The sequence below is a fragment of the Lagenorhynchus albirostris genome, chromosome 1, assembly GCF_949774975.1.
Source record: "Lagenorhynchus albirostris chromosome 1, mLagAlb1.1, whole genome shotgun sequence".
NCBI lineage: Eukaryota > Metazoa > Chordata > Mammalia > Artiodactyla > Delphinidae > Lagenorhynchus > Lagenorhynchus albirostris.
Window position 1 is genome coordinate 84721675 of NC_083095.1, and position 27052 is coordinate 84748726.

Below are 27052 nucleotides of genomic sequence, written 5' to 3' on the forward strand. Positions count from 1 at the left end.
AGGCAAGATAGAGCCTTTTTTCTTGAAGTGGGTTAATAATAAAGACAACTCCAAGGCAGCTGACCTAAGCTCTTACCTTCCTAAACTGCATGACCAGATTCATGAGGCTGCTGGTGGTTGTCTGTGCTTGCTGGGTAGAGCCCATAGAAGACTGCAATAAATCCTCAATGGAAATTTTGTTCTTTAGTGCCTGATATAGCAGCTTCTGTCGGCTGGTCAGTTGGCAATACATTAGAATCTCAATCTAAAAATCAATAAGGACATTTATATTTTGAAAAGAGTTTGTAAGAAAACTCAGTATCAGCATAAAGTTGGAAACTCATGCAAGGCAGATTATGATTGGAAAAAACAATATACATATTTCTAGAAACTCAGTATCTCTATAAACCTGTGATATGGCTAATTATCCAGAAAAATGTGCCTTCTTTGACCCTCTTCCCTTGTCCCTCACTCTACATGCTGTCCCTGGGCGACCTCTTCCATTTCTAATAACCCCAACTACCGTCCATCACAGTGACTTGCAAAAATATATTTCCCAACATCCCCAGCCCAATATTTCCAACTACCTACCATAATAGTATCACTCAGAGTCTGCAGCAATTGCATTTGTGACATATCAGAAAAAAATTCTCTTTCACAATTTACTTAATTTATTAACAGCATTATCACTCAGTTGCCCAAACAGAAACTTCAGTCACCTCTGATTTTTTCTCTCTCATACCCCATCTTCTATCATTTCCTAAGTCCCTCAACTCAACCTGGAAATCTACCTCTAACCACCTTTTCTGACCATTCCCATTGCTTTAATACAGGATCTCATCATATCTAATCTATACTGCTATTACTGTGGGAGCTTCCTGCCTCTAGTCTCTCCTGGTTCCAAGAAACTTTCCATACAAATCTTATAAGGTACTCAACTGCTGAAAAACCTTCAATGTAAGTTACTGCCTATAGTAAAATATTAAAAATTCTCCTGTAGGCAGAGGCCTCCCATAATCTAACTCACCATATTATCCCAATCTCATCAAGTCCTCCTATATATATTAGCTACAACAGTCTCAATAATGTTTGCCAAACATGCTGCCTATTTGAATATTGTTCTACCTTTGCTCACTCTTGTTGCTTAGCACCCCTTCCTACCATATTTTCCTAGTAAATGCCAACTCATTATTCCAGATCTAGCTCACATGTCATCTCTGCTTTGATACCTTCTCTAACCTTCCCTAATAGAACTACTCCCTTATCTATGTTCCCATTATATTTCACATAGATAATCACTGCATATCTTATGATACAGTACTAGCTATTTATGTATTCATCCCCCTTGGAAATCTGAATAGAACCGGAAGCTGCATCTCTACGGACCAGTTGCTGGCAGACAGTAAGAGTTCAATAATACTACTGAACTATACTATTGAACTATACTATAAATACTATTGAACTATACTATGAATACTATTATTTATTGTATTATAAATAATATACTATTTAATAACAGATTAGAAACATTACTGATGTTTAAGAAATTTATACTCTGCACAGTGGTTAAGAACCATACCTTTTGATCACCTCCCTAATGACCACTAAATAACAGACATTATGATACTGCTATTGTTTTTAAGCTGTTTCTGATATAAAGGCCTCAAGGATCCATTTTTTTATAAAGTGCTTTCTTTCTATCAGGTACACATCTGTGTGAACTACTATTCAGTTAAAATCAGCCAGTTTCACAAAGCAGCCATAAAGATTTTTTTAAAAGGAATAAAACAAAGGTACACTTCTATTCGTCTCTTTGAAGGTGTACATCTCCACCACAATCTTGTAAGAGAGTTACTAACTTCAAAATGATCCAGCCTTCTGGCAGTGACAGAGAGAATCACCTGATATTATCAAGAATCTGGAAAGATGCTTTTTATATAGACAGCAGAACTGTGAGGAACAGGTGCAATCTATGGGAGATGGGAAAATACCCCAAAGGACTGGGAACTGGGTGAAAAAAGAAGGAAGGAAAATATGGGGAGGATTCACAAGAGATAATAGAAAACTACAGAAGTCTGGTAAGATCCAAAAAAACATTATTTATAAACCAAAATTACTGACTTTTTATGAGAAAAAATATTACAACCCAAAACACATTAAACTTCTAAATCTATCTCTCAGTCTGCAGAAATACAGGAGACAGAGGAACATGTTAGACAACACCACAATGATGCAACCAGCAAAATCCAGTATGTGGGAAAACTCTACAGGACAAACAACTCAGTTTCTTCAACAAAGAATTGCAAGGGGAGAAAAAGTAGGGTGGGACTAAAAGATGCTTAAAAGACATAGCACCCAAATACTATGTGTGGGTGGACCTTGCTTGGATTCTGGTTTCAAAAGCTGAATACTTTTTCAAAGAGAGAGAAAGAAAAAAGCATACACAAAGACAACTGGGAATATCTGAGCACTGACTGGGTATGTGATACTACAATGAAATAACTGCCTTTTTTAGTAGAGGTGATAATGATATGTGAATATGTATTTTAAAAAACACCAAATCTTTTAGAGACATCCATGAAAATATTTATAAATGAAACAAAAGACAACTGGGATCTGCTTCAGAATAATGCAGAGGGGTGAAAAATTGTCATGAGTTGATCATTTAAACTATATGGAGTTCATTATACTCTTTTTTCTACTTTTGTAATGTTTCAAACTCTCCGTAATAAAAAGTATAAAACAAGAAGAAGAAAAAACTATTACTTGCCTTCATTATTTGACTCATTTTAAGTCTTCTTTGACCCTCTCAAGTTTAAAGGTCTCCTATCAATCAAACTAATTACCCTTCAACTAAACATTTACCAAGGAATTTCTTTTCACCCTGGAACCCTAGGTTGGTGCCTATTAAGGCATAAACTCACAAGGTCTTCTTTCCTTACCTTGTCAGACAATTCATTTTCCACATCTTTCTTGATTCTCCTCAGCATAAATGGCTTCAAGATCATGTGTAAGCGAGAGAGTTGATCTGAAATGCCAGGAGCCCCACCAACAAATAATACATTATATCAATTTAACACAAACAAAAGAAATATCATGACCACCCTTCACTAAACCATTCTAACACCTTTTGGCTCAATGATTTTCTAAAAGAAGACAAACAATCGCAAGGAGGAAGCCAAGGGATCTGAACTTTCCACAGCGTCTTCCTGGAGTCAGTTGTGCAAATGCATTTTGCTCTCATTTACTCAAACCAGTAAGGATAGCTTTGTTTTTATTAGAATTCACCTTTACAGTGTTTTAGGAACATTCTATCAATAATAGGGTTCTCAGACAGGTCTAATGCAAGCTATCTGGGACTCCCAGTGTTCCCCAAAAGTCATTTTTTCAATGTATATCAGCAAATTAACAACATGTAGTATAAGAAATTACTTAAAGACTTTTCTAATAGTTAGTAGGTGGCACTTCATGTTATGTAATAAATACCTCATAACTCTCTTAAAATATTAGTCAAGAGGTAAAAAGAAATTGATAAACAAGGTTAAAAAATGTTTACAGAAGAAACAAATCCTAATATATAGAGAAAATAACAAAAATTATCCTTCTAATATTTTCTGGTTTTATCACAGGCAAAAAGTCTTACCCCATTCCACAAAGAATATAAAATTTTTCAGGATCTACGTGGAAAATGAGGATTTCGTAATCCAAAATGTGAATTTTGCCTGTTCTGCCTTGATTAGTCAACACTACAGGAGCATCACTTGAGTTAGTCCTTTTTGGACTCTTTTAAATATGTACAAAGCACTAATTATTTTAAAAGAGAAAAAACTTTTCTCTCAGATCCTTCTATGCATACCAGAAGAAAAATTCTTCATATACAAGAAAATACAGAATTATGTAGTTGCCTACACTAATAGGTAGAAAGAATGAATGTTCATAAAAGTACTCACTCTCATCTATGGCAGATTTGTTTTCAGCGTGGCTCTCAATGTCCTTGGAAAACCATTCATTAAATTCCTCATGTGAATCAAATAATGTTGGCATAATGAAATGCAGCAGAGCCCAGAGCTGGAAACAAACAAAAAGCAAAATAACTATAGAGCAACAAAACGACAGTATGTGAAGACATGATGAGAGTTTGGAGAGAGAAAGAGTGAAGTTGCAGGTCTGTGTATCTGTGTCTAGGAGCATGTGTATGTGTGAGTAAGTGAGAGAGAATGAGTGTGTAAGCACACTGCCTCATCAACCAACTCTAATTCTATAAGGTACTATAGCAAAAAACTATTTTTCAATTAATTTCCCACTGAAAGTCTGAAAGCGCAAGTCCTGCTCAGCTTGTGCAGTGAGATAGTTTAAAAGATCTTGTATAAAGATCCATTCCACAACTGAACACAGTCTGAGGCAGCATAACTTGCTAATAATAACTCTAGATCAGGGGTCAGCAAATTACGCCTTGTGGTGCCAAGTCTGGTCTGCCATCTATTTTTGTAAATCAAGCTTTATTGGAACATAGTCACACCTATTCATTTATATCTATATATATATATATATAGCTGCTTCCACATTACAATAGAAGGTTGAGTAGCTGTGCAGTGACTATACGGCCTATAAAGTCTAAATATTTATTATCTGGCTCTTTACAGAAAGTTTTCTGACCCCTATTCTAGAAGATAAAATTATCTTCCCCAAAGAAAGAATTTTAGCTCCTCTCAGTGTCAAAGAATATTACCTTTTTATTCTAGTATAAAAATATCTCTGCATTAGATGAGTAGCATTCTTAATGTGATTATGATTTATTATATAAGAAACGAAGGAATAAAGAAATTTATTTGCCTTTTGCCAGAGAATAAGAAAATAGTAATGATGCCCCCCCAAAAAAAACCACTTAGGGCAAGCCATGGTCAAATTCTTCCTTTTATGTGGGGATTGTAATTTATACAAAGCCGTAACACTCCAGGTAGGCATGGGTAAAGAATTTTATTCTGTGTTGGAGCCACTCTGTTTAATGCAGACATAAAACTGAGGTCTTTACTAGTGCCTACCTCTGCCATGGTGTTCTGAATGGGGGTCCCAGTTAGCAAAAGCCGATTCCGACACTGAAACTGCAAGAGTATCTTCCAACGAACACTGTCCAGTAAGATGAATTACAAATTCCAAGTTAGCAGTAAATATTCACCCTATTGAGACCCCTTATTTCTAAAAATGCTTTTCAAAAAAATAACAAACACTCAAAATCAAGTATCAATACTCTACCATGAACACAATTGAAAAATATTACTCAACAAAGCTGACAACAGGAAATTTCAAAGGAACTGACTCTATACTGAAAACGTGGTATTAGGGTATACATTAAAAAAAGCCCTCGAATAGCAGAGTAGGATCCTTTCTGGCTTGATAAAAGTCCTCTACTACCTTTGGTCAGTTTTGTTGATACAGACCATATAATTATAAAGTATTATCTACAGTAGTAGGTTTTAAAATTATTACTCTATGCGCTTCCAGTGTGAGTTTGGAGGGAGCAATGGAGAAAGAGAAAGGGTGTGAGAAGAAAATGCAATGTGAGTCTACTGCTCCTGGCCACAAGCATGCCCTACTTCAAAAGAGTAAAATATGAAATAACGCTCTTTAGAGGATGGAAAGTTCCATGGAAAATACCATCCTGCCAGTTAACGTGGACTTCTAAGAAAGCCCTATGGGCTCACCAAGAGTTAATAAAAATCCATCAAACCCAAGGTCTAATACCACTGAGTAACACTTTCTAGCCAACCACTCATTTACTATTCATTTTGGGAACTTAAAGGTACTAGAACATTTTAAACATGTAACTTCCAATAAAAGGACTCTTGGGCGTCTAATAACCATTCAGGGACTAGGATAACCTTCATAAAACAGTAGAAGCTACAATCCACATAATGTAACATTCTACTTCCTACTAAGACCTCCTGTCTAAAATAAGCCCTGAAGCAATGAGCGGACACCCCTTCCTCCACAGAAAATTTCCTTGAAGAACAAAAATCGGTTAAAATGCCATAATTATTGAATAGGGAGAAAAAAAGCTGAGGAAAATCTTTATACTCTAAACATTAATATGTATATTCCATGAAAATGCAAAAGAGAATTTATGCCTTCTGGTCAGATATATGGCTTATGCAGAGACCATAAGACCATGTGTAAGCCATATACCATGTTTTCAAATCTCTCTGATCTTCATTCACATGTGTGTGTATATGAGACACACATATCTATATATCTATATATCCTCAGTCCACAGGCTTTATTTCTACTACTCATGTTACCTGGAACTACTCTTGAGCGCCTGAGCCTCATCCAATACCATGTACTGCCACTTGACTCGCTGGAAATACTTTACATCCTGCACCACCAGCTGGTAACTGGTGATAACCACATGGAAGGGGGCATCCTGAGTGTAGAGGGTCTTCTGCAAACATAAGAGGGCAAGGGTGAAAAGAGATACCTAACAAGTCATAATAAGACAATGAGGAATGAAATTCATTTTCTAAGGCCAAGAAGTTCAAGATAGCTCTAAAGATATACTTCTCCAATGTAGGAGACGTGCAGTGAATTAAAAGCATAACTGTTTTTAAGGTAGTTACCTTAACCACAAACCTTGTTAAAAACTAGTCTTCAGCTTATTAAAGACAAAAGTTCTTACTTAAACCTGGACTTCAAGTCCAGCTGATTGTCTATAACAGGAAAAGCATTGTAAAAGAAAAAAAGTACACTTGCCTAGTGTCCAGAAACATATAAGAAGATTTTATGTAAGTGAAATTACTCAAATCAACTGGAGAAATAATGACTGCACATATGTGTGAACATGTGTATGTGTGTGTGCATGCGTGTACAGTAAGCTGAAAGTTACCTGACTCCAGAACCTCCTGATAACTTTTCTATCATGAGGATTTCCCCAATATGGTAGCACCTGGAAAAAGGACCAATATACAGATTATTTCCTAGTGATAATCTTAAAAGTATCATCACAAATACGTTATTCAGAATGATTTTTTAAAAACCTAATAGAATGAATATAAGAGTTCCTCTTCTGTCACTGCCGCACTAGGTGCTGGACTAGCACTCCTCCTACTGACCAAGTTAAAACACAGATACAAAACATTTGTTTGAAGGCTTCAGAGAGCTACTGAGTCAGTGGAGAATTATACAGCCCAGATCTAGAAAAGAGAGGAAAGCCTGGCATCTGGAACATGTTCTCCCTGTGGGTGCTGATCCTTCCCAAAAGTTCTAGTTGAGGCTGAGAAACTGAAGAGTTGTTTTTTGTTTTTGTTTGTTTGTTTGTTTGTTTTTTTAAGAGACACAGGACCACAAAACAAAAACTGTAGTTCAAGGAGGAGGGATTCTGATAACCACCCACCTCCCTGGCCTTAAGTTGGGAATGAAAAGATAGATACACAGGGTTCCCTGGTGGCACAGTGGTTGAGAGTCCGCCTGCCAATGCAGGGGACGCAGGTTCGTGCCCCGGTCTAGGAAGATCCCACATGCCACTAAGTGGCTGGGCCCGTGAGCCATGGCCGCTGAGCCTGCGCGTCCGGAGCCTGTGCTCCACAACGGGAGAGGCCACAACAGTGAGAGGCCCATGTACCACCAAAAAAAAAAAAAAAAAAAGATAGATACACACCTGTAGTAAAGGTAAACTATACATACACTTGCTTTATCAGGTACTGAATCCTGGTTTCAAATCATCTCAATTCCTGACTAGATTAAGGGGGCTTTGGATTATTATTGCCCCAGAAAAAAAATTACTATAGGCAAAAAAATCCACAACAAAACCCCAAACACACATTAATCCTCTCTCAGGAAGAAGAAAACAGTATCCAGAGCCCACAATTATCTCTACAATTTTTCCTATACAATGTCTGGCATTAAAACAAAAACAAAACAAAACAAAAAAATCAGATATGGAAAGACTAGACCACATAACTGAAAACCAACATGAAATATAGATAAAAGAAACAAACTCACAGGAGATCTAGATAACAAAAATTTTAGAAACAAACTTTTAAAAAAATGTTAGTTTTGGACTTCCCTGGTGGTGTGGTGGTTAAGAATCTGCCTGCCAGTGCAGGGGACACGGGTTTGAGCCCTGATCTGGGAAGATCCCACATGCCGCAGAGCAACTAAACCCGTGCGCCACAACTACTGAGCCTGCGCTCTAGAGCCCGCGAGCCACAATTGCTGAGCCTGCGTGCCTAAAAAGCCTGTGCTCCACAGCAAAAGAAGCCACCCAATGAGAAGCTCATGCACTGCAATGAAGAGTAGCCCCCACTTGCCACAACTAGAGAGAGCCTGCGTGCAGCAATGAAGACCCAATGCTGCCAAAAAAAAAAAAAAGCAAGTTTGTTCATTGAATTAAAAGATTGAGAATTTCAGTGGTATACTAGAAACTATAAAAGAATCAAAGAGAATTTTTAGAACTGAAAAAATATAATTAAAATTAAGAATTCAATGACGAGGGCTTCCCTGGTGGTGCAGTGGCTAAGAATCCACCTGCCAATGCAGGGGACACAGGTTCGAGCTCTGGTCTGGGAGGATCTCGCATGCTGCAGAGCAACTAAGCCCATGCACCACAACTGCCGAGCCTGCGCTCTAGAGCCCACGTGCCACAACTACTGAGGCCCACGTGCCTAGAGCCTGTGCTCGGCAACAGGAGAATCCACTGCAATGAGAAGCCCACGCACCGCAACAAAGAATAGCCCCTGTTCGCCACAACTAGAGAGAGCCTGCATGCAGCAATGAAGACCCAACACAGCCAAAAATAAATAAATAAAACAAATTAAAAAAAAAAAAAAAAGTAGCCGGGGGTGGGGCGGGGAAGACACATAACATACAGAAAAACTACCATAAGAAGTAGAACTGGAAAACACAGAACATCTTTAAAGTACAAAAATTTTTTTTTAAATTAAAAACAAAAAAAAGAATTCAGTGACGAGTTTAACAGCAGATAGAATCAGCTGAAGAGCTGATTAGTGAACTTGAAGAGAGGTCAGAAGGAAATATCCAGACTAAAGCATGGAGAAACAAAAGAATGCAAAATTCAGCACTTTTCTGTGATGTTTCTAAGTGTGACTTTCATTTTTTTTATTGTTATGGGGCTCAAAGTGCTTCTAGAATCCGTAGCTTGATGTCCTTTGTTCTTTTGAAAAATGTCAGCCAAATGAAAGCACAAATATGCAAGGAGGAATGAAGATCAATGAGCAATGAATATGTAAGTAATATGAATAAATCTAAGTAAGTTTTAAATGTACAAATAATAATGTCTTCTGGGGTTTAAAATATAAAATATATACAAAAACAACAGCATGTAAGTCTAGAGAAGGGGGATGTAGTTACAGTACTCTACTAAGGTCTTTGTACTGTCTGGAAAGTATTAACAGTACTAATTTATATTACTTTTGAAAAAGTTAAGGGTGCATGTGGTATTCTCCTGGGTATCTACTGAATAACAGAATGAATATATAATTAGCAAGTTTAAAAGGGAGAGGAAAAAAAAGGAATGATAAAATCTAATCAATCCAAAAGGATTCAAAAGGAAAAAAAAGTAAAGCTGAACAGGTGAAAGAAGCAGAAAGCAGGGACTTCCCTGGTGGCACAGTGGTTAAGACTCTGCACTCCCAATGCAGGGGGCCCGGGTTTGATCTCTGGTTGGGGAAAGAGATCCCAAATGCATGCCGCAACTAAGGAGCCGGTGAGCCGCAACTAAAGACCCGGCACTATCAAATAAATAAATAAATATTTTAAAACTAAAAACTAAAAACCATAAACACAATAACAACCCTATTTAAAAAAAGAAGTAGAAAGCAAAGAGCAAGGTAGCAGTTTTAAACACAATATATCAATAATTACATTAAAAGTAAGCACAGATATTCCAAATAAAAGGCACGAAATACACCTTAAATGTAAGGCTATAGAATGGTTAAAAGTAAAAAGACGAAAAAGATACCATGCAAATACTAGCCAAAAGAAAGCTATTTAATATCAGAGAAAATAGACTTTAAGGCAAAAGTCTTAAAGGAGGAATTTCATAGTAATAAAAGGTTAATTCACCAGGAAGATAAAATTATAAATTTGTATACATCTCACAGCCTCAAAGCAAAAACAAAAGAAAACAGAATGGATAAATCCATAATTGTTGCAAATATTAACACATCTCTTTCAGTCAGTAATAGGAGAGGCAGACAAAAAAATCAGTAAAGATAAAAAAAGAGCTGAACAAGTTAACAAACTTGACCTAATCAACATATATACAACACTGTATTCAACAAGTACAGAATAACTATTATTTTCAAACACACACAGGACATTTATAAAAACTGACCATATGCTGAGCTATGACAGCAAAGCAACAAATTTCAAAGGATTAAAATAATAAAAAGCATGTTTTCTTATCAGTGGATTTAAGCTATAAATAACAAAAAGATACCTAGAAAACCATCCTTTGTGTAGAGAGTAAAAACAACACTTTTAAATAACCCATGAATCAAATAAGAACTTACAGTAGAAGCTAACAGTATTTTGCATTGTAAGATAATGAAAATGTGACACATCAAACCTTTGGATGGCTACAGTCATGCTTAGAAAGCAATACCCTTAAATATACATTAGAAAAAGCTGAAAATCAACAATCTAAGCTCCATCTCAAGATGACAGAAAAAGAAAAAAGTTTACAAAAAAAGTAGACAAGAATAATAAAAGAGCAGAAATAAATGAAATACAAAACATACAGAATAGCCAATTTCAGGAATGAAAAGTGGTACATTAACTAGAGAAAAAATGTAAATCTTATTTCATGAGGAAAAGGAGGTCAGAGGCAGTAATCATACTAGAACCATAAAATGAGTGTTACTCAGACACCTGCCAAATAAAATGAACTTTCTGATGTTATCATCATAGATCTAAGTATCTTTTGAATGTAACCAGATTATAAATCTGAGCAGAGTCTACTTCTAACTATGTTCTACAGGGAAGCAAACACATTTCTGACAATTACCATAGAATAGACAATTCTATTCTATGGTAATAGAAACAATGAATCAATAGAGCAGAGGTCATTAAACTTTTCCTATAAATGGCCAGATAGTAAGAATTTTAGTTTTGTAGGCCACACAGTCTCTGCCACTACTACTCAACTGTGCCTGTTGTACTGTGAATGCAGCCATAAATAATAAATAATCAAAGGTGTGGCTGTATTCCAATATACATGTATTTAAATTTCATATATCATTTGCTACGAAATATTTTTTAATCAACAATTTTAAAAAGTAAAAACTATTCTTAGCTCATAAGCTGCACAAAAGAACATGTGGTGGATTCCTCAATAAGTTAAATATAAAGTGACTTAGCAATTCCACTCCTAGGTCTATACCCAAAAGAACTGAAAACAGGATAGGTGTTCAAACAAAAACCTGTACATGAATGTTTATAGCAGCACTATTAACAATAGCCAAAAGGAACAACCAAAATACCCATCAACAGATGAATGGATAAACAAAATACAGTATACCCAGATAATGAAATATTATTCACTATTATATTATATGTTATAATATTATGACTGAAATATTATTCAGTCATAAAAGGAATGAAGTGCTGATACATGTTACAACATGATGAACCTTGAAAAACCTACTAAGTGAAAAGCAGCAGCCAGACATAAAAGGCCACATTCCAGGTATACAAAATATTCACAATAACCAAACCACAGAGACATAAAGCAGATTTGTGGTAGCCAGGGACAAGAGGGAAAGTGAAATAGGGAGTGACTGCTTAATGGGAAGGAGATTTCTGTTTGGTATAATGATAAAATTCTGCAATACGATAGCAGTGATTATTGTACCACACTGTAAATGTACTTAATACTACTGAATTGTACACTTTCAATTGGCCCACAGGCCATATTTTACTGACCCCTAGACTAGAGCTTCAAAAGGAAACTCCACGTTCAAATGAAAACTCAGTGTCAGGCATGGGTATAAAGTCAAAGGAGAGGTACCAATGACGTAAGTAGTACTACATTGCCATCTATTGGCCAGTGAAGGAAATATTGAAAACTTTAGTGGTTTGGAAGAAAATTTTAAGACAATTTTTCAAGCTCCTAATTGTTTGACATGTACTAAACGACAATAACAACAACAAGAAAGCAGAAAAAAGATGAGGGGCTCCTTATTCAATGTGAAAAAACCCTAGAGAAAATATTCAATAAATTGCCTTAGAACGATCTCACCTCCTTAGAAAGTTAAGAATGAGTCAGCCAAGCTAAAAGCCATATACCTAATGTGCCTTGTAAACAGTTCCTAAGTCTATTAATTCAGCCGCAAAGGTGGGGCCACAGACACAAAGGTGCCCCAAAGTGGAATATCCCAGACATGTCCCTATTCCTTATAAAGTATAAGCCAGAAAAACACCTCCCCCATGACCTCTTAAATTGCATAGAACCCATGATTATTATGGAGACCCAAGATCAGAGATCATGTCAATATCTCTTGATACATATCTCCAAAAAATCCTCCTTACCATGCAACTTCATTATCATTATATTCCTTTAGGGACAAAACAAATATTTAACTCATTTCCTTCTTTTTACTTGCAAATAATATAAAAAATCCTACCCATTCTTTCTTACATCCCAACAACTTTGCATAATTAAACCCCTATTTAAATCTTGTCCATACTTGATGCAGCATATTTCCCTGCTGATCACATCCTACCTAAATCTCAATTCTTTTCCTCTGAATTAGTTAAATGCAACTCTCACATTATCTACCTTAGACATTATAATCTGGACCAAGACTGAAGAGCTGGCTTTGGAGTGTCAAGAAAATAGATAATCTATGAATAAATTTGAAGGGGGAGGAGTGTGGACAACAATGCCATAAATTATAGTATATGTACCTTGATTTATCAAAACCTATATTAAGCCAGCAAGGCAGACATTTTCTATTATGGCAGTACAACTAGGAGCTACAATTCATGTCGTCAATGCAGCAAATCACTCAAACTGGACTTTGTCTTTCTCATAAAACATAAGGATGTAATATGCTCTTTTATTGCTCCCATCAGTAACTTTGATAGGAAATGTATGCAAGGTTATTTTGAAAAAAAATGCAAGAAATTAAAAGCTATTATGAGCAATTAAGTAAGTAAGGCAGCAAAAAAGGAGTCAGAAAGTTTATTTTAAAAAGCAAGAGAATTTTGTTGATTTTTACCTTAAATTTAGGAACAAATCTAGTAAACTCCTGATGCCAATTGTTAAGTGTAGAAGCAGGTGAAATTATTAAGAAAGGTCCCCAAATGTTCTCTCTCTGAAACAGAAAAACTGGGTCAGCCAACTGCAGGAAAACTGAAGAAATTTAATTCAAAATTATAATTAACGACAAGAGGAGTTTAAGAATAGGAGATGCATTACAACAAGAGAAATGGTTCGTATCTCCCATACCTGCACACTCAATGATAATATCCTATGTTAAGAAAAATAATATTCTATGTTACTAATAACACAGGCAAGGAAGTTGCTCGCACACACCTTGAGGAAAAAAAAACCAAGCAATTACTCCCCACCCGCCCTTACGGGTCTTAGTTTATATCATTCACAAAGCACTTATGACATACTGACTTGTATGTGTTGCTTTTCCTTATACTAGATGATCACAACTATTTTACTATTATTTAATTGGTATAGAGTTTTCTGCATTTTTCAAAATGCTTTCACGCATTTCTTCTCATTTAATTCTCACAAATTTCCTGTAAGGCAGATAGTATCCCCACTTTGCAGAAGTGGAAACTAAACCTCACAGAGTTAAAGTGAAGTCAGGTCAAAAGAGGCTAAGTGAATTGTCCAAGTTTACACTGCTAGTAAGCACAGAGCTGAGATGTGAAACCAGGTCTTCTGATCTAACTAACTACAGTGTTTTTGCCACTACAATGGTGGTTCTCTACAGAAGTGGGAGATGGGGAATGAAAACACACATGCTTAGAAACTGTCCTAGTCTTCTTGAAAACCAGAATGTTTCACCACACTGTATCACCCACCCTGTAAAGGCCTTGAAGGCAAGGAGCAAGTCCTACTGTCTTGGTATGCTACAGAGTCTAGCGTACTGCTTGATAATGGCTGATTCTCAATAGAAAATGACCCTAGGATGGACAGAGAGGAAGAAGAAAAGACTGCATGCATCTACCCACCTCAGCCAGATGGGCAAGGAGGGCAATGCTCTGTACTGTCTTACCAAGTCCCATTTCATCGGCAAGAATGCCATTAATACCCTGGAAAAAAAATACACATAGTTAACACCTCTCACATTGCATTACACAGGGTTCAACTTACTGCCAAAAAGAACTACCCAAAATGTCAGACTTGTTCAAACGAAAGTGACTAGAGATACCCAGCTTCAGCACTATTACTACTGTAATGATTCCTTTTGCCAATTCCACAGCTACAACTCTGAATCATGAGACAAACACGCCAAAGCCAGTTTTTCAGCTAATCTAATCCAGGTACAAGTAATCAGGTTTATTACTAAGACTACTTAAGACAAACTTTATACATGATGCAAATAATCCCCAATAAAATCTCCAGGTTAGAAATATACAGACATCTTTCTGATTCTTGTCAAACGATAAAGCTTTTTAAAAAGGATGAAATCTAAAACATTATCTTGTGCTCATTTCACAATACACTGAACCAACGACTTTAGGAAAACAGATAACAAAACAGAGTGGGTATGAATAGTTCTAAAATTTACCTGTTCATAGAGATTTGCCAACCAATTCATGCCTTTCAGCTGATAACCTTTTAACTTGCCATTAAAAATTGTAGGCTGTGGAATATCCTCACCAGCCCGGATAGATGGGTTTGCCAGGCTATAACTCTCCCCAAACCCAGTGCCAGACTTGTTTGCTGCCCGTAGGGCAGCTGCTCGACTTTCTTTTGCATCTTCATCAAATGACCTTGTCTGGAAAATAAAAATATATTAGAAGAAATATATAAGAGGAAAATAATTAAATTCAAATAAAATTCATAATGCCAATATATCTAACTTGTGCTAGTTGGAACAAACTTTCTGATAATATAATGTAATATATTACATGTAAGCATAATACACGTGACTCTTGAACAACATGGGTTTGAACTGTGTGGGTCAACTGATACGTGAAGTTTTTTCACTAAGTATGTGCAGGAGTACTACTTGATCCTGTGGTTGGTTGGATATGTGGATGTGGATCCATAGGTATGGAGGGCTGACTGTAAAGTTATACAAAGATTTTTGACTGCAGGGTGGGTCGGCACCCCTAACTCCCAGAGTTACTCAAGGGTCAAGCGTAAAGTATATTACTAATATTTTAAAATTATTTTAACAATTATATTGAGAATACATTTCTGATAGACAGGCACTAAGCCATATTACACAATTACTTGCTTCATCAATGAATTTACTAAGATTTGATATAAAACCTGTTTGATTGGTTGGCGTTGGTGAGGAATAGGTTGAGTTTGTCTCTATCCTTGATTTGGACCCTGTCAAAGTTACACAGGGGCTCCTATGCAGTATATTAAACTGTATTTTCCTTACTTAATTTGATCTAACTGCAGTTTCTTTCTGATTTCATTAAATGTCACTATATCATGAACAAGCAAGTTATTACTAAAGTAAAAGAAGGTGCTAACTTAGCAGTTTTAATACATGATATAACTTTCTTAACATGCAACAGTGTGGACTTTTTCACTAAACAACCATGATCCACTTCATTCTATATTACCCATGATCACCAGGAAGGACAGAAGAAAAAAAATAGACAAACTGTCTTAGCGTCAATCAACACATTCTTAAAGCTCAGAAAAGTGAATGCTCGTTTCCCATCTTTCCTCAGGTATTCCTCTATTACTCTAAAGTAAATAGAGACACACACACCCCCAATGCAGTCACATACACATGTACACATCCATTAATGTTTTTAACTGAAAATATGATTAAGATTAAAGGAAGACCACCTAAGTAAAAAGTTGTATTTCCAGGGCCCAACATTTCATTTTTAAGACTCACCCGCGCCTGATGAATATGGTAAGCATTTTCAGCATTCTTCAGGGCCTGGGCTTTGAAATGGTTACTATCTGAAAAGGGAAACGTGTAGATTATAACACCTCATTAACTGATCTCCTTTAAGGATGCAATTTATACTAGCATATGTGGATCCCTGACGCCCACATTCTATTTATCCCTAAGTTCACAGAGGGTGAGGGAGAAGAAAAGCTCAAATTACTTGACAGAGGTAAGGACCTGGAAGTGGCAATGGAGGCAGAGGGCTGCCATGGTCTCTAGGAGCCAAAGCCAGCTCACAAAAGCCACCAGGAGACTGAGCCCTAGTCTCCCAATCCTGCGTTTCTTGCACGAAGCAATGCCGATGCTGGGAAAAGCAAGACAATGAGGATTCAAAATTGTAATATATTTACACCAGGTGATTCCAAAAGAAGAAACAGAGACTGTGTAAATCCCAACATAATCTGAAGCACTCTCATTTTCTCTTATTCTTACTCAACATGATCTTGACCACTATTCTTTGTGAACTTCCTCTCAAACTTTACCCCAATTCCTCCCTCTCTGTGTGGTCACAAAAATACCAAAACAGTCTCTTCTCATGCTTTACTCACATCACCAAGAATCCTGTTATGTGAGAGATGATTTTCTCTAATTAGATATGTTCACTGAATTCTTCTGATACAATATCTTTTATTTCTACGAACAAATCAACACACAAAATATTCCCAAATTTGCAAGATCATATAACCACACCCTTTCCTTTTCAAATTCTTTAATAAAAGTTTTTTATATGCTTATTTTATACAAACATTCACACTTCCCCTACTCCAATAAAATAAATCCCCCTTTTGATCAATATTACCTATTGATCAAGACAAAACGTTCAAGAATTAATGATGAGTATAACCTGAGATATGAAAAAATTTTGGGTATCTCCTTCCTCCCATTCCTGATTCAGGACTCACCATAATCCTCCTGTGTGATGTTAACTACCACCCCTCCACCAATGTCAATTTGTCTCTGTGTAGAACTATCTTCCAGTTTCCTTAAGATTTCTTCCTGGATCCCATCGTGACCCATGTCTCGCTTGCGACTCATGAAATGGGCATACAACTCTGTCTGGGTGATGAGGAAGTTCAGTTTTCGCTGCTGCCTCTTGGCCTAAAGGGGAAAAAAGATGAAAGTGAAAAGAGTCAAATCACCAATCACATACAAGGGTAGTCAACAGAATTCACTATACATAGTTTGCAAACAATTCCTTTACAAAGTATTTACCTTTAGAAAGGTAAAAATTGTTAATGAACAAATTTTACTATAACTAAGTCAGTGGTACTAAAAGCAAGGAATAATCTTCATTTATAGCCTAATAATAACTTATGTTTTGCTCTCCTTTACAAAATAAAATCTTTTTTCCACTAGGCTTCTGTCTAAAATGCTTATTTCTTTACTGTATTACTTTTCTTTAATGGCACTGAGATACCAACTAAATTCAAACAACATGCTTTACTTAATAACTTGGGAGATAAATACACGTGTATAGCTTTATTATTTTTAAAAACATAAATGTGTCCAAAAATCTTCTCTAACACCGAAAGGCAAAATAAATGACGAAGAGCTATAAATTATTCTGAAAGTCAATGAAGGAGGTATATGAGAATAAGAAGCCCATGAAAAAAGAAAATGCTCCCCAAAACAGCCTACTGTTCATCTGTGATAATAATAGCTATAAAACACGAATATAGACCAAATACAAAATCACAAGCACATATACCTTTTTTTAAAATATGAGAAAGCTAAATTCAAAGTGCCTCTGAAATAACCTAGTAAGAAAAATAATCATTGTCAGTAAAAATAATTCTTCAAGATAAACAATAAAATGAGTAAGCAAATGATTCAAAAGACTGAATTATATGAAATACAGCATACACAATAAATACCAAATCAAAGAATCATTATTCTGCATGAACTATTTTATAATAAAATTCATATGAAGTATACTTGATTTATCCTTGATCCACCTCCACAAGAGAAAAACAACAATAAAATAAGGAACATGGCCAGGAAGGACATAAGTCCCAAAGTATGCTATGCAAAACTAGACTTTCTCCTTAAGGTTTTATAACACTTTAGCCAAATTCAGATTAGAAAAAAAATCTGAGAGTTTGAGAGAAAACTGATTTATTTTCATAAAGGATACAGATGTTCATGTTCTAAAGCTAAAGTACTGTCAAGAAAACCTTTCTAGGAACTTCCCTGGTGGTCCAGTGGTTGAGACTCCGTGCTTCCACTGCAGGGGGCACGGGTTCATTCCCTGGTGGGGAAACTAAGACCCCGCAAGAGGCACAGTGCAGCCAAAAATTAAAAGAAAACCTTTCTAAATTAAACCATAAAAAGTAACATTTTCTTTAACTTTAAGGAAGTCAACTACTATGTGCCTAAATGAAGAAGGCAAATTAAGGGAACAAGGATACATCAAAAATGTCTTAATTCAAAAATTCAGAGAAAAAGACACATAAGTCAACATAATCACAGATGAAAGCCTCATCAGTTAGCTATCAACATAACTGAGAGAATGTCTCACAAACCTAGATCATAAGCCAAGTCAGTTTCAAAACTTCAAGATCTGTGACTAACTCAAATGCCTCTAAACTCAGTGAGCAAATATTTCCATTAGCATCAAAAGTTTACTAACTCAATAATATGTTTATCTTCCAGGCAAAGAAACAAGTCACCCAGGGACTTAAGAGAACTGGGCAAAATCCATATTCCCCCTCAAAGGCATGAGACAGGAGGGAAGAGAACTCCAAAGAGTCTCCACAGCTCTGCTTTGACAGGAGTACTACCTATACCCGAAAGAAAACATTCAATCCTGATTCCCTTCCTTCTCCAGACCTCAACTGTCCTTCCACTCATCCCAATGGGCTTACCAATGGCAACATAATAACTCTGTCCTCTTAATCTCTCCTCTTGCTTCCCTGAATAATACTCTCAGCTGATATCAAGCTTAGCAAGAGAACTGACTGCAAGTTAAAACAGAAAAGTAGGCGGCAGCAGGTGGGGAGGGGGGAGGTGTCTCAGAAAACTGAGCTAGTTGTCCATTGTCCCTATCTGGCCCTAAATTTGGCAACCAGCCCTCATCTTCCAACAAATCGAAATTACAGCCAGCATCTGGAACCAAGCCCAGATAAGCTCTAAGCTGTTTTTTTTTTTCTTTCATTCCTTTTCTTTTTTTGTGAGGGAAGGCTGGGGAAGGGTGTCCTCCAGAAATATTCAAAAGAATAAGGCTACAAAGAATAGAGGAAACGGGGACTTCCCTGGTGGCGCAGTAGTTACGAATCCGCCTGCCAACGCAGGGGACACACGTTCAAGTCCTGGTCTGGGAAGATCCCACATGCCGCGGAGCAACAAAGCCCGTGTGTCACAACTACTGAAGCTTGCACGCCTAGAGCCCGTGCTCTGCAACAAGAGAAGCCACTGCAATGAGAAGCCCACGCACCGCAACGAAGAGTGGCCCCCACTTGCCGCAACTAGAGAAAGGCCACGTTCAGCAACGAAGACCCAACACAGCCAAAAATAAATAAAATTAAAAAAAAAAAAAAAAAAGAAGGGAGGAAGTGAGCACAGAAGAGGGGTGAAGGCCAGGGAGAGGGCCTTACTAAAAGAATAAAAACAGAACTGATTTACTGGACTAAAATCAAGTTATGTCTTAAAATATGTTTTCAACCATTTCATTAGTTAGATTTATAACTTATGAAATGCTAACCAATCTCTTAATATGGCTGCAGCAATTATGGTTTTCAAAATTTCATGCTATTGCCCTACCTCCCGCATTTCTTCATCCAACTTCCGCTGCTCCAAGGCTTCCTTCTCTGCACGTTTGCGGTGTTCCTTCTCCACCTTCTCATACTTCTTCCAGTACAGAAGCATTTCCTTGGTGAGGCGGCGAGCACGAGGTAAGGTCTCCTTACAGTTTTTCTGGGCCTGCAAGGCAGCTCGACGCACCTCCTTCATGCATTGGTGGGCGAGCTGCAAGTGACAACAATGTTATCACATTGGAGGAGGACCAACACCAGGGCCAGTTCTCCCTGGACTCTAAACCACAGCATCCCTCAACCTGTTCAGGGCATATAGTCCTCCTATGGCCACATCTCTTTCTCCCTAATCTGATTAACGTCTCTATACAGTCCTATGAGCCAGTCCCAGACCACAAAGTAATATCAGGGATGAGAAATCTACAGATACATTGCCTTAGAAGATGAAAAAAAAGTATAATAACCTAAGATGTTCTGGGAAGTTTTGAAATATTATCATACACATTAATAATAAAAGCTTTCGGGAATTCCCTGGCGGTCTAGTGGTTAGGGCTCTGCACACTCACTGCTAAGGGCCCGGGGGTTCAATCCTTGGTTGGGGAACTAAAATCCCACAAGCCGTGTGGCATGGCCAAAAAAAATTTTTTAATAATAATAATAATAATAGCTGTCAGTGTTTATTATATGCTAGGCACCATTCTAAGCTTAACATATATTAAACTAATTCATTCTCCACAAAAACACTGTGAAGTTGATATTTTATATATAGATGAGGAAATGAGGATGAGTGACTAGCCCAGGGAAACACAACTAGTAAGGTTACCTCATCTAATTCTCACAATACCCAAAGAAAGTTGCATTAATTCCCTCTAAGGGAAAGTATTAATACCATCATTTCTTAGATGAAGAGACTGAGCACAGGATGACGGCATGATTTGCCCAAGGAATTAGCAGTTGGCTATGGTCTTACCCCCCAAAATTTGAAAACCAGAAATGCGAGGAAGAGCAATTTTATTTTTAAAATAGATTGAAAAAGAAATGGAACTGAGTTATTTGTAGTGAGGTGGATGGACCTAGAGCCTGTCATACAGAGTGAAGTAAGTCAGAAAGAGAGAAACAAATACCGTATACTAACACATATATATGGAATCTAAAAAAAAAGGTTCTAACGAACCTAGGGGCAGGACAGGGATAAAGACGCAGACGTCACCACCTAGAGAGGTGGGATAGCGAGGGTGTGAGGGAGGGAGATGCAAGAGGGAAGAGATATGGGGACATGTGTGTATGTATACCTGATTCACTTTGTTATAAAGCAGAAACTGACACACCATTGTAAAGCAATTATACTCTAATAAAGATTTTTTTTAAAAAAAGAAAAAGACACAGACGTAGAGAATGGACTTGAGGACACGGGGTGGGGGAAGGGTAAGCCAGGACGAAGTGAGAGAGTAGCACTGACATATATACACTACCAAACATAAAATAGATAGCTAGTGGGAAGCAGCCGCATCGCACAGGGAGATCAGTTCGGTGCTTTGTGACCACCTAGGGGGTGGGCTAAGGAGGGTGGGAGGAGACGCAAGAGGGAGGAGATACGGGGTATATGTATACATAGAGCTGATTCACTTTGTTATACTGCAGAAGCTGACACAACATTGTAAAGCAATTATACTCCAATAAAGATGTTAAAAGAAAATAGATTGAGAACATTTAGAAACTCTCTTAAGTACTATTAGATTAAGTATCAACAGGTCACAAGAGACAAGAGCAGCAACCATAGATCTAAATAATAAGAACACATTCCAGCAAAACATAAAATGGGAAATATAATCGTACCTTGCGGCTATTGGTGAGAAACAGGTTACGAGCTGAAGCTTTCTGCTTGTTGGCCTAAAATAGTTAAAAACAATAATTCATTTAGGATTCTTTTTTGAAATACAATTGTGTAGACTGGCACCGTACTTTACTGATCTCCTCAAAGATTAAAAAATAAAATGCCAAACCAAGCGTAGTCAAAATACATTACTTCTTTCAATTAAAATAAAATACATTACTTCTAAGAGTCACCCAAATGTACCAACTCAGAACCACACATAAAGCTCCTAAAGCCTCATTAAAAAAAATAAACTGGTGTTGTATCTGCCTTAAATTGAGTCTTCTGTATCCTTCTGGAAAGAATTTAAGCTATATTTAAGGCTTGAAGTGAACTAGGAAAATGTAACAACATACCCTAATCCTAGCACCACCCTGATTTAGAACACTGCTTTCTAGGGCCAATATGCAAAGAAGCTGAGACAGCAGGGCATTCAGATACAAAAATCATTAGGAGAAAGGTAAACTAGCTTCTTAGTTTGTGATTCTAGCCCTACCTCCAGCCAAGGCAAACCCACTGCCACTATTATTTAATTTTTACCACCACTTGACCTCATCTTCTTCAACAAAAATTCCAAGGCAGACCTAACACAATATGACTCAGCAGCCCACAACCAAGTCCCAAGCTGCTTATTATGTCTACCACTTCAGTTAAAAAAAAAACTAGCTTCAATAAAGAAACCTGATTTTAACCATGATGGTCCATTTATTTGATGTGGGAAAGAAGAGGCAGAGCTGAGTGGCTCTCTGACTATTAAAGAGATCTCCCCCAGACTGTAAAGAAACAATGGGTGCGAAGTTATACAAAGGGCCTGAAAGCCATTTCTATAATAATCCCACCTCAGACTGTCTGATTAAGGGAATTTTTAGGGCTTTTAATAAAAACTTTCTCTAATTCTAAAGCAACTATTGCCACTTTAAAGATAAAAATCTCAAATATTCCCACTGAATTCCTTATCATCAGAGGGCATCATCTGAAGCCTCTTCAAGTATGAAACAAGTTTTTCTGTAACTTTTCCCATCACGAATGTTCATACAAAGTCAACAGGCACATGAAAAGGTGCTCAACATCACTAATTATCATAGAAATTCAGTCAAAATAAAAATGAGATATCACCTCATACCTGTCAGAATGGCTACCATCAAGAGGACCACAAATAAATGTTGGAGAGGATATGGAAAAAGGGAACCCTAGCACACTGCTGGTGGGAATGTAAATTGGTACAGCCACTACGGAAAACAATATGGAGGGCCCTCAAAAAACTAAAAACAGAACTACCATATCGTCCAGCAATTCCACCCCTGGGTATACATCCAAAGAAAACGAAAACACTAAGTCAAAAAGATACACGCACCCCAATGTTCATAGTAGCACTATTTACAATAGCCAAGATATGGAAGCAACCTAAGGGTCCAACAACAGATGAATGAATAAAGAAGATGTGATACACACACACACACACACACACACACACACACACACACACACACACACACACACACACACACACACACACACACACACACACCCGTAATATTACTCAGCCATAAAAAAGAATGAAATTCTGCCATTTGCAACAACATGGATGGACCTAGAGGGTATTATGCTTAGTGAAATAAGTGAGAGAAAGACAAATACTGTACGTTATCACTTACATGTAGAATCTAAGAAATAAAACAAACGAATATAACAAACCAGAAACTGTCTCATAGATATAGAGAATAAACGAGTGGTTACTAGCGGGAAGAGGGAAGAGAGGGAACAAGATAGAGGTATGGGATTAACAGGTACAAACTACTATGTATAAAAAATAAAATAAAAAATAAATAAATAAGCAACAAGGATATATTGTATAGCACAGAGAACTTAGCCAATATTTTATAATAACTTTAAATGGAGTATAATGTATAAAAATTTTGAATCACTATGCTGCACACCTGAAACTAATATTATAAATCAACTATATCTCAATTAAAAAAAAAGAATGCTCAAACATATACTCTCTCTCCAGAAATATAACTGCAATGGAGGGAGGGGAAGTAATTGCACAATGCAGAGGCACCATCATACTAAGGGATCAAAGCTAGTATCACAATATAGGGACAGATGTGTCAAGTGCCTCCTGATGAGGTATGTCAAGAACATATCACTCTCTAGTAATATTGCCAAAAATGCATAATTCAAATCTAATCCCAAGGAAACATCACACAAACCCAAATTCAAAAATATTCTACAAAATTATATACTCTTCAAAATAACAATGTCAGGAAAGACGAAGGCTAAGGAATTGTTTCAGAATAAAGGAGATTAATGAGACATGACAATTAAATGCATATAACATATAGTCCTAGATTGATTCAGGGATGGGGAAAGTGCTATAAAGGACATTATTGAAACAAGTGATGAAATATGAAAACCTATGGGTCAGATAATAATTTTTAATACTGCACTGTGGTTATGCACTAGATGATTTCCTTTTTCTTCGGAAACACACAATTATTAGGAGTAAATTTAGCACAAAATCTCAAACTAACCCTTAAAGTGAGTGAGGAAAAAAGTATGCATTTATATGGCAAAAGAAAATGAGGCAAACAGGTGCTAAATACAAGTAAAAGATACATGGCAGTTCCTTGCATTATTCTTGCCATATTTTTTCTTTTTTTTAATTTTTAGTTAATTTATTTATTTATCTATTTTTTGGCTGTGCTGGGTCTTTGTTGCTGTGCACAGGCTTTCTCTAGTTGGAACTACCGTTCTATTTTTAGTTTTCTAAGGGACCTCCATACCAATTTACATTCCCACCAACAGTGTGCTAGGGTTCCTTCTTCCCCACATCCTCTCCAACATTTGTTATTTGTGGTCCTTTTGATTAACAGCCATTCTGACAGGTGTGAGGTGATATCTCATTTTTGTTTTGATTTGCATTTCTCTGATGATTAGCAATGTTGAGTATCTTTTCATGTACCTGTTAACCATCTACATGACTTCTTTGGAAAAGTGTCTATTCAAGTCTTCTGGCCATTTTCTGATTAGGTTGCTTTTTTGATACTGAGTTGTATGAGCTGTTTATATATTTCGGATATTAATCCTTTGCCAGTCATACCGTTTGCAAATATTTTCTCTCATTCTATACATTATCTTTTTGTTCTGTCAATGGTTTTCCTTGCTGGCCAAAACCTTTTACATTTAACTAGGTCCCATTTGTTTACTTTTGCTTTTATTTCTTCTTTTGCCTCAAGAAACAGATCCAAAGAAATACTGCTACAACTTATGTCAAAGGTTGTTCTGCCTATGTTTTCTTCCAGGAGTTTCATGGTTTCAGATCTTATCAGATCTTCTCAGGTCTTGAATCCAGTTTGAGTTTATTTTTGTATACGGTGTGAGGAAACTGAACTAACTTTAGAGTTATGGAAAACATGCAAAAAATAGTAGAGTTCCCTTACTACTTCCCACCCACGCTTTCCCTAATTTTAGCAACTTATATAACCATAGTGCAATTATTAAGAAAGGAAATTAACTGCCCTTTAGAGCCCATGAGCCACAACTACTGAAGCCCGTGAGCCTCATCTACTGAAGCTCGCACGCCATAACTACTGAAGCCCATGTGCCTAGAGTCCATGCTCTGCCACAAGAGAATCTACCGCAATGAGAAGCCCACACACTTCAGCAGAGTAGCCCCCACTCACCACAACTAAAGAAAGCCCATGCAGCAACAAAGAGCCAATGCAGCCAAAAATAAATTAATTAAAGTTCCCTTTAAAAAATAATAAATAAAAAGTGATGCTTCTTGACACTTATGAATTTAAAAAAAAAAAAGCAAGGAAATTAACACCAGTAAAGTATTAACCAAATTATATATAGATCTTATTTGAATGTCAACAACTTTTCCACTAATATCCTTTCACTGTTCCAGGATCCTACACAGGATCTCACAATGCGTTCATTTAGTTGTTCTTCTCCTTAATCTCTTCCTGTATGTAACATTTCCTCAATCCTTCTCTTTCATGTCCTTGACACTTTTGAAAAGCACCAATCAGTTATTCTGTAAAGTGTCCCAAAATGTGTGGTTTTCCGCTGTCTCCTCATGATGGGAATGACATCATTTACTATGGCAAGAATACCAGAGAAATGATGTTTTGATGATGTGCTCCTCTCAGTGCATCACATCAAGGAGTTCATGATATCAAAATTTATATTACTAGTGATGTTTACTTTGATCATTTGGTTAGGGTCCACTCTGCCAGTTTTGAAGCTATGCAACTTCTGTTTCTCCTCTACCTTTTGCCCTCTAATTTTAGCATTCATAAATGGATGTAGTCTGCAACAATTATTACTGTGGTATTTGCGTAAAGATAATTTTATTTCCTTCTTTCCTTCTACACTTTCTAATTGGAATTCCTACTGAAAGGAAGAGTTGTTCCTTCTACACTTTGTCTATTCAAGTATTTACTTATAACAGTATGGACTGACAAATATTTCTTTTATTCTATGGGTCAAAATCCAGTATTATTCTTATTTATTTTGTTGCTCAAATTATTCTAACTTTGGCCATGAGGCGCTCCTTCAGGTTGCCTCCTGTGTTCTTTTGACAAGCCCCACCTCCCCCCAATCTTTCTTCAGAACTTCTTTACTTTCTGGCACCACTTAAAAATGTTTTTCATTTTGTCTTTGGCTGCCCTGCACGGCTTGCGGGATCTTAGTTCCCTGACCAGAGGTTGAACCCGGGCCCCGGCAGTGAAAGCACAAAGTCCTAACCACTGGACCGCCAGAAAATTCCCCAAGGTTCATTTTGTATTTTCCCTGCTGAGTTCTGGAATAAGGTACTTCTTCAAGGAGCCTTGGTTCCTCTTATTAGAGAATAAAAGTTGTTTAGAAATCAAGACCCAGGGACTTCCCTGGTGGTGCAGTGGTTAAAAATCCGCCTGCCAATGCAGGTGACATGGGTTCGATCCCTGGTCTGGGAAGATCCCACATGCCACAGAGCAACTAAACCCGTGTGCCACAACTACTGAAGCCCGTGCACCTAGAGCCCGTGCTCCGTGACAAGAGAAGCCACTACAATGAGACGCCCACGCACCGCGACGAGGAGTAGCCCCCGCTCTCTGCAACTAGAGAAAGCCCGCTCGCAGCAACGAAGATGCAACACAACCAAAAACAAATAAATAAGTAAGTAAGAAATCACGACCTGGTTGCCAGGTATCTTCATTGTTACTGGGGTGTCACTGCTTCTAGGCCCTCTCAGCAAACAGAACCAGAAAAAATATACATATGCATGCTAATCCATGCATACACACCCAAGTATATTTCAGTTATCTATCTGTATGTGT

The 27052-nt window shown here is 37.1% G+C and overlaps 1 protein-coding gene across 2 annotated transcripts in view; it reads right to left on the bottom strand.

Annotated features, from left to right (window-relative positions):
* Window positions 1–27052, bottom strand: part of INO80 (INO80 complex ATPase subunit) — a 131133-nt gene that overhangs the window by 64794 nt on the left and 39287 nt on the right. For both annotated transcript variants that reach the window (XM_060147507.1, XM_060147500.1), the window contains exons 8-20: window positions 21689–21742; window positions 19863–20066; window positions 17006–17201; window positions 16047–16114; window positions 14748–14957; window positions 14188–14268; window positions 13215–13310; window positions 6860–6919; window positions 6276–6418; window positions 5022–5106; window positions 3930–4047; window positions 2922–3007; window positions 77–244 (exon numbers count right to left, since the gene is read on the bottom strand). In XM_060147507.1, the coding sequence (XP_060003490.1) occupies window positions 77–244; window positions 2922–3007; window positions 3930–4047; window positions 5022–5106; window positions 6276–6418; window positions 6860–6919; window positions 13215–13310; window positions 14188–14268; window positions 14748–14957; window positions 16047–16114; window positions 17006–17201; window positions 19863–20066; window positions 21689–21742 (1569 nt within the window). The remainder of the gene's footprint in view (window positions 1–76; window positions 245–2921; window positions 3008–3929; window positions 4048–5021; window positions 5107–6275; window positions 6419–6859; window positions 6920–13214; window positions 13311–14187; window positions 14269–14747; window positions 14958–16046; window positions 16115–17005; window positions 17202–19862; window positions 20067–21688; window positions 21743–27052) is intronic.